General features: G+C 33.1%; 1 protein-coding gene across 1 annotated transcript; it reads left to right on the top strand.

Moving 5' to 3' along the window:
• The first annotated feature begins 1,186 nt into the window (after positions 1 to 1,186).
• Positions 1,187 to 7,327, top strand: LOC107434416 (wall-associated receptor kinase 2). The gene is made up of 3 exons (XM_016045890.4): positions 1,187 to 2,138; positions 4,497 to 4,676; positions 5,958 to 7,327. The coding sequence occupies exons 1-3, from the start codon at positions 1,262 to 1,264 to the stop codon at positions 7,109 to 7,111; spliced, it is 2,211 nt and encodes a 736-aa protein (XP_015901376.3). The 5' UTR covers positions 1,187 to 1,261; the 3' UTR covers positions 7,112 to 7,327.
• The last annotated feature ends 1,744 nt before the right edge of the window (positions 7,328 to 9,071 follow it).

Raw genomic sequence — 9,071 nt, 5'->3', positions numbered from 1 at the left:
CTATAATATAAGGGTTAATCGTTATTTTCATACTTTCAGGGTGTTATATGTAACTATCAAATGGTGTAAGGGGGTTTTGTGTTTTTTTTTTTTCCCTATATTTTAATATTTCTAGCTAGTGTCATGCAATTTTCAAAGGCGTATATAAATTTGTTTATTTATTTAGTCAATTGAGAATCCGTTCCATTTTCAGTTTGATTTAAAATAAATAATTAACTAAACATGAATGGCAAAACAAAATTGAATATGGTGAACCTGAAGTTGAAGGATGTCAGTTGAATGGCACAAATTTAGCTCGAACTTGCTCTTTGATATCGCATATGTTCTTTCTTTGCGGATGATATGGTATTTTTTTTTCCTTGAAGCTAACCAAGAGGGGTGTGGAAATTTGATGGAACGTATAAATCGCTACTGTTAAGCATCGGGAAACAACAAATTCTGGATTGGATCTTGGATCAAGTCAAGTCTAAGGTAGAGGGAGTGGCAGAATACATTGAATTCTCTATGCTGCGCAGGAAAAGAAATTTTTAAGTCTGTTGCTCAAGCTGCAGTGCCGTACGTGTTATTCTATGGCAAGCATTCAGCTGCCTCCTGGCTTGTGCAAGGATATCTATTCTTGAATAGACAAGTTTTACTTGTGGAAAAGCCAATTAGAACCAAGGCAAAAATATATTGCAACTTATAATTGATTGCACTAAAAGATATTTAAAATTAAGTAAACAAAAAATGTGATATTGCAGCAAAGAAAAAATATGAGGAAGCATTTCTATAATTTTTAATATGATATATTTACAAAACCGGTAATATATGAGTTTTGTTATAAAATAGTGTTTTTTTTCTTGGAAAGTATTTTAAGGCATGTGACTCTACTTTCCAGGCATGTGACTCAGGTGTGATGACTCGAGAACAAGTCATTAGTGCAGCTTGGAACAAAAATATGTACCAAAAAGATAACTAAGCTTATCCATAAAGAAAAAATCACATATGTCATATGCTGAAATGATATGTTATTGTTGGAGTGCTCTACCACTGACATAATAGCATAGTACTGCTAAGCCAAAAAAAATTAAAAAAAAAATAAAAAATAGCACAATACTGTCCTACGTAATTTCATTTTATTTACAAGATGACCTGGAAAACAGGGATTGACTTCCACTCTTCCCAAACCGCCCCCATTTGTTCCATAAAAGGACTTGGTAGCCATAGCCCTTGTAATTAACAATACAAGAAAGGTTTCCAAAGCCAGTTTAGTATAGAAGCCATGAACTCAAAGCAGTTTCTTATTCATCTCGTCTCAACATTGTTAAGTATTGCTTTTGCAGCCAAGGTAACAATAGCAGTAGAATCTCAATCAATATCCTTGCCTGGCTGCCCGGACCACTGTGGTGAAATCAAAGTTCCATACCCTTTTGGCATAACCCAAGATTGTTCCTTCCCAGGAAGAAGAGAATTTTACCTCAATTGCACCCAATCTTCCCTTTTTCTAAATTCAAGTAACATTGAAATTATAAACATATCCCTGGACGGTGAGTTAAGCATCAAACGCTTTATAGGCCGAGATTGTTATGCGAAGAATGGCGAACGAGAAAACAACAGATCCTGGCTCTCGCTCAAAGATCATGACGTTTGTTCTGATAGAAACACGTTCATGGCGGTGGGCTGTAACACTGTTGCAACCATTTCAGGTTATAGAGGCGATAGAGAGTACGATACTGGTTGTATTTCCACATGCGATAATATGGACTTTGACAATTTTACTAGCAATCATCAGTCTTGCTCAGGCGTGGGCTGTTGCCAGATTCCCATCCCCGATGGACTTAAGAGCATTACGGTTTCCTTGTCTAGCTACGACAAAAACCGCACTTTTGTATATGACTTTAACCCATGCAGCTATGCTTTCGTGGTTGAACAAGGAAAGTTCAAGTTCTCCAAGGCCAGTTTCCGAGAATTGAATCACACAGATGTGCTTCCAATGGTTTTAAATTGGGGGATTGGGAAGGAAAGCTGTGATGAAGCAAAGAAGAGAGACAATTCTGCATGCAAAGGGAATACCAAGTGTGCCAACAATTCTCTTGGTTACCTCTGCCAGTGTTTGCCTGGTTATGAAGGGAACCCATACCACCCAGATGGTTGCCAAGGTGATGCTTCTTAATTAATTTCCACTCTTTAATTATTATTACAAACATAGATTAATTAATATACACAGAACATGGACACTTCAAAAAATTGCTGCATTTTTTTAATTTTATTTTTTAAAAAAAAAAGAAAGAAAAATATGAAATTATTAAGAAACCAAATTTCTTTTTAACGATATTTATAAACCCAAATTTGTCCTTTAGGTTGCTGGCGTCTCACATTTTTATTAAGAAAAATGCTAATTGCATTGCAAATTTAAGTCTATATAATCCCTTCAATTTTAAATTACAATGATACCGCTAATTAGTCTTTCTTATTTTCTAAGCTTTAGAAAAATCAAATTTCAAATCTTTTTTTTTTTTTTTTTTTTTTTCTTTCTTCCACTAAAGCGCCAACCACCGGGACCGATCACCAAATCTCCAACATCTAGCCAGATCTATGTTTTCATTAGTTAACAAATTTATTTTTCCTTGATCCAATAGAATTTGAGAAGTATTTTCCAATCTCAAAGCACATGCATGCGGTTGCACATCTACAAGTTCTACTATTTGCTTTGCCATTCCATTAAACTAAGCTTCACAATTGGCGATGGCTTCACAATTGGCGATGGCATCCCAAAGTTCTCCACTCTTTCTCGCTATCTTCCCTAGCCCATTTGCTCTTCTTCAACATTACCCCCACCCACTTCCCAAAAATCTCAAACCCGACTCTTTCGCAGTCCATCCACACACTCAGCCATGTTCTCTGACCTCGAAAAATGGCAAAACTGGGCCACCTTCTCCGACCTCAAAAAATGGCAGAATTGAGCCTAGACTCCTGCTTTATCTGTGCGTCTCTCTAGAGCTGACAATGCTGTTCTTACCAACTTAAATATAATTCAATTTTGAAATTTAAAAAATATAATGGAAAAATTAAATATGGACATTTTAGTAATTTAAATGTTTGCGGGATTATATAGAAATATTTTTGCATTGCAAAGAAACCTTCTCTTTAACTCAAAGAGGTTTAAAAAGGTTACGAATTTTTAATAGACAAGTTAAAGCTGGTAAGGAGGAGTGTTCCCATATAGGAACAACTATTATGATCATTTTTCAGAAATAAATTACGAAATATAAATTTAGAAACAAAATAGAATAATGTTAAAAATACCAAATAAATGTAACAATATGTGTATAAAAAGTTATGTGTCAATTTTAGCTGATTTTACACTTATTCCTTAAAGGATTTACTTATCCATAGTTAACTTATAATAATATGTTAATCAATAAAATATTAATACTTGACTTTTTGTATAAATCATGATATATTTAGTTGGTATTCATAGGTCGACTTAACAACTTAATAGATTTGTTTGTTTAGGTCTTTATTAGAGAACTGGTTATATGTTTTTCTTTTTCATTGCATAAAAATTTGACTACATTACAAGTAGACTATATATGTATATATATTTTGTTACAGAAAAGGGTCAATGCATTCAGTTATAACAAAAGTTAATTTTTAATACAGTATCATTTTCCATATTAAATCTGACTAATTTTTACTTTTAATCATAGAATTTAATATTTGTTCATATTTGTAATCTCAAATATTTGGTAGTTCATTTTCCATTATTAAAATATAAATATAATGACAATTTACCTTTCATTATTTAAATTTTTGAAAAGGTAATAATTCAACTTCATATCAACGTTTTATATCCATAAGTTCTTAAATTCAACATCTAACAATTATATCCAGAGCCCATAAAATGGTTATGTTCAATACCTGGCAAAAGCTAGTCTAAAAGGATAAGCTCAAGTGATGCCCGGGCTTGAATTCAACTAACTACAAAGCTTCATTAAATAACGTGCACCTCATATATATTTGTAAGAGCGATATACAGTAGCTAGGCTGAACACACAGTAGCTTTTTGTTTTTAAACACACAGTAATTTAACTGATTATCATTTTATGTAGCGTCATAAACGAAAAAAAAAAAAAAAAAAAAAAAGAACATTAGCCGTGAACTAGCCACCGTTTATTGTTATGGCTCAAATTATATTTACCAAAAAATAGTTTTTAGCCATAATATTTTAGCTACAAAATAATTGTAACTAAAAGTTCTTTTAGCTACAGCGTTCTTTGGTTAAAGCTTTTTAGCCACGGTGCCACAACATAGCAACAAAGTTTACTGCAGCTGACAACATTTAATTACAAATTGTAGATTTTTAACTACAACATGTGTTGTTGTTAATACCGTTTTTCATAATGTGTATTTATTAAGTTAATGTTGGTAATTTTTATTAATATCGCCGGATATTCTAATGAATTGGCTTGCATTTCCCAATTGTTTGAGATTAACAATTTTTTTTTTTTTTCCAGATATTGACGAATGCAAAATTGAAAGCAGCTGCGGTAAAAATAGTAAATGCCAGAATTTACCAGGGAATTGGACTTGCATTTGTCCAAAAGGATATTATAACACAAGCAAAATGGATTGCAGCAAATCAGTCAGTAACAATCAGCTTGTTAAATCAGTTCTCCCCATTTGTATTGCAGTGGGTACGTATATCGGTAGTGCATTCATTACATGCATGCTATTGAATCCTAAAATCCTTATTAAATACTAGAATATTGGAATAGGATTAATCATGAATCTAGTAATAGATTACTAGGGCTCATCATGTTTCATTTTTACATATGATTTTGGCATATATATTTTTTATTTGGTTTTCATTTTGTGTTCATTTTGTCCAATTGGTGATATAATGCCATGTCATCTAATAATAACCTAAGCACGAGAAGAAGTAGCAGTCTTTTTAAAGATGTTTTATTATATCACTAGTTGGAAATACAAGGAATAACAATTTTTTTAAATGATGTGGTATTATATCATTAATTGGATGAACAATAATGAAATAGGAAAAATGGAAAAGAAAGTACCAAACTTGGTATTGAATTTTTGAATTCACATAGATACCTATAATATATATATAAGGAAATTTTACGGTGTGGACCGTTTGTATGCAGATTGTACCAAAAGCTGATGCTTTTTGGATGATAACGTCGGCTTTGATATGTACAGTATACAGCAAAGCTGAAGCTATCATCTAAAAAGCGTCGGCTTTGGATGCGTTCGAATGCGAACCGTCCACACCGTAGAAGCCCTCTATATATATATGTGTGTGAAAAGTTTTCAGTACTGTGGATGTCCTCATTTAATTAAAATGCAGATGTTGCTTGATAATGGTTTTTTCAAAAACCATCATACAAACCATGTCAACATTTTAATAAAATGTAGAAATCTACATTATAAATGAACTATATATATATGGAAATTATATTGTACAGATTATTATATTTTTTTTATCATGCAAACATCTTAATGACTGCGGGTCATCTTTATGAAATAGTACTGAAGACGGTTTCTTCAAAAACCATCATTTTTTAGAATGTCTGTACAACAAGAAAATAACCATAGAAGAATTCTATATACATTAACTAGATTATAAATGTTGTCAAAAATAATTATCATTTATATTATTTGTTTGGAACTTATTATTTACTGTTTTTTTTTTTTTGTTTTTAAAATTTTTCTTTATGTGAGAATGCATTATTTATAGTGAACTTCTTTTGTAAAACTTTTCTTCTCGAGGGATCTGTACGTGCCATTAGAAATCTTTCATTTTTTTCTTTTTTTTTTCCTTATGGAAATCCAAAATCTAGTTTGCTATCAGGAGATGTATATATTTTATTCTCAACTGGTCTAGTCAATTTATCCTAGCCAAACAAAGGCATAACATCTCCTACATCTTAAAAAATACAAAATTTAAATACATGCAGGTGTAAGCATATTACTGTTGACTGCTACTTTACTAGTATATTGGGGAATGAAGAAAAGAAAGATGCTCAAACTGAAAGAGAAGTTCTTCGAACAAAATGGGGGATTAATGTTACAGCAACATTTGTCAAGTGGTAGCCAATCTCAAGAGACCGCAAAAATCTTTAGTGCAGAAGAATTACAAAGAGCCACAGACAATTTCCATGAAAGTAGAGTTCTGGGGCAAGGAGGTTATGGAATAGTGTATAAAGGGATATTGCCATCTGATAACAAGGTGGTTGCCATTAAGAAGTCCAAATTCGGTGCTGAAAAATGTAACGAACAATTCATCAATGAGGTAATTTTGCTTTTGCAAATAAACCATAGAAATGTGGTTAAGCTCTTAGGTTGTTGTTTGGAGACAGAAGTTCCTTTACTAGTTTATGAGTACGTAGAAAATGGGACTCTTTTCGAACATATCCACAACAAAGGCCAAGGAAGATCTCCACTTTCATGGGAGTTGAGATTGAAGATAGCAACTGAAGCTGCAAGTGCATTAGCATATCTCCACTCTGCGACTTCTACGCCTATCATACACAGAGATGTCAAAACTGGAAACATACTCCTTGACAAAAAGTACACAGCAAAAGTTTCAGACTTTGGAGCATCAAGGTTGATTCCTCTCGATCAAAATCTCCTTACAACCGTTGTACAAGGAACATTTGGGTACTTAGATCCGGAGTATATGCATACAAGCCATCTAACAGAAAAGAGTGATGTCTATAGCTTTGGAGTTGTTCTGGCGGAGCTGCTAACCGGCAGGAAGGTGATGTCATTTGATAGACCTGAGAATGAAAGAAACCTTGCATTGTTCTTTGTTTCTTCAATGAAAGAGGATAGGTTATTAGAGATTCTTGACAATGACATAATCACTGAGGGAAATACAGAGGCATTCAAGAACATTGCCAATCTTGCAGAAAGATGTTTACGAATAAAAAGTGAGGAAAGACCTAGCATGAAGGATGTAGCAATGGAACTAGAAGGACAGAGAGCTATGGCAATGCAGCAATTGGGACAAGGTGTTCATATGGTTTCACAAAAAACTGAAAACTTGCCAACCAACGAACCCTCTGACCCCTATGCTATCGATATTAGTGGACCATTGAGTTCCCAGTAGATGATCATAGTTAATTAAGCAGACTAGCCAAGGTGGCTTCTTCTGAGAAAAGGAGCAAAGCGGTCTAGCTGAGCTGGCAACACTTTTTTTCTCAGTTGACACATGGCAAAAGTCGAGTGGCTTAGCACTAGTGGTTGTTACTATATTTGGAATTTAGTCACTTTGTTAGAAGTGCTTTGAGTAGGTATTGAAACATAGTCAGTCTGCAGCTTTATATTTTCAAACTTGTGTCTCTCTTTAATCAGTTTGCAAATGATTTCAAAGTGTGATTGTTTTGTTTTTCTCTCTTTGTTAGAAGTGCTTTTACATTTACAGTTTCTGCAGTTCTTCCCTGTTCTTCAATTCAGTTTCCTTAACTATGGTTATCGTATAATTTACTCGTATGCAATAAAATGATTCTGTGAATGTATTAATGTCAACAGACGGGTTTGACCAATCACTTAACAAAGGCACTAGTTTATAATATTGGTGATAGATAAAAATCAAATTCCAACAAATTTGGCCTTTAAAATTGCAGTCTTTTGCGGTAAGATCAATAGTTTCATCACAAATGACTATAATAGACTCTTTTACAAACTAAGAGGTACGAACGAGAATTTTAGCGGTTGTGTAATGATGCACGCAAGGCTTGCTTTGCTGAACGGCTATATCTATTTGTGCTTGTGTTCATGTTCATTCTTTCTAGCTCTCTACAGATTCTAATCTTCTAGAATCAAAGTCCGAGTCTGTCTTGCATTAGAAAAAAATTTTCAATTAATCTTTTTCTTGAAATCGAACATTTGGAGAACACAATAGTCACACAAGTAGACATTAACAAATTTGATAATTGGGCCTTAGGTGGGGCCGGGATCTTTTGAAGGCGAAGATGGGTAATCAGTGTTCCATACTGCAACACTCTTTTATATGAATTTGTTAATGGGGCAGTGGGGTACTTACTGATCCAAAATACTTTCTTCCAAAGAAAAAACAGAGAAAACAGGGAAGAGTGATGTATGTAGAACATAATATATATATATATATATATATCACTTTCTTAGAATCGGTCAAATCATGAAAGAATAAAATTTAGCAATGTTGTGCATCTCTTGAATAGAAGATGATCGGTTACTTGAGGACGGTAGATTATGGAATACGGATCATGGTGTAATACGAATTCTGAGAATTGGGAATGTGCGCTCTGTTAGCATCTGGAATGATATATGGGCAATTGGAGCCGCTGGATTTGTCTAGCTATCACACATATGGGACTGGAGTCTAGAAGTGCAACCAAAGTTGGCTTATATTATGGAACATACAGTTTGGCTTATATGGAAGGAAATAAATTCTTGGCTCTTTGGGGAATAATAATTTAAATAAAAAAAAGAAAAAAAGAAAAAGAAAAAATTGGGAATAAAAGTCAAATAAATATTGTTTAATATTCCACTTTGACTTTGACTAATATATGTTCTAATATCCTCTATTTAATTTAATAATTTAATGATAAATCTAATTAATTCCATCTCATGTAATATTACATACTATTCAAAAAGAGGCATGCAAAATTGAAATAAATTATTATCAAATAGATCTCTAGTGGATATTTACAGAAATTGGGAAATAAAAATAATAACTATAATATTAATGTAATTGCCGGTTACTACGATAGCTCTCGGAGACTGATTGCTACCACAGACTTTGCTGCAACCGGTTTCACTTGAAATGTCTCAATTTGAACAAATGCAAGTCCAATTCCCAGATAAATTCTGGCATGCACTCCAATTTATCGCAAGGGAAAATTTGCACTCATCAGTATCTGGGAGAAAAACAAAAACGTAGATCCCAACATAATAGGATCCAATCCAAATACTTGTTTTAGAATTTCGTCTACATAAAGCCAACCAATATATTAATCTAGCATATTTCAAAAACAACTAGTTAAGAATAATTTTGTGAATTTAGTTATACAATATTGCGATATAAA

The sequence above is a fragment of the Ziziphus jujuba genome, chromosome 1 (genome assembly GCF_031755915.1).
Source record: "Ziziphus jujuba cultivar Dongzao chromosome 1, ASM3175591v1".
NCBI lineage: Eukaryota > Viridiplantae > Streptophyta > Magnoliopsida > Rosales > Rhamnaceae > Ziziphus > Ziziphus jujuba.
This window is presented reverse-complemented; position numbering and strand designations above follow the sequence as displayed.

Excerpts from the sequence above, each read along its gene's own strand:
- LOC107434416 (XM_016045890.4), top strand. The coding sequence starts at position 1,262 with ATGAACTCAAAGCAGTTTCTTATTCATCTCGTCTCAACATTGTTAAGT. Across the intron at positions 2,139-4,496 it reads CCACCCAGATGGTTGCCAAG|ATATTGACGAATGCAAAATT; the intron begins GTGATGCTTCTT and ends TTTTTTTTCCAG. Across the intron at positions 4,677-5,957 it reads CCCCATTTGTATTGCAGTGG|GTGTAAGCATATTACTGTTG; the intron begins GTACGTATATCG and ends AAATACATGCAG.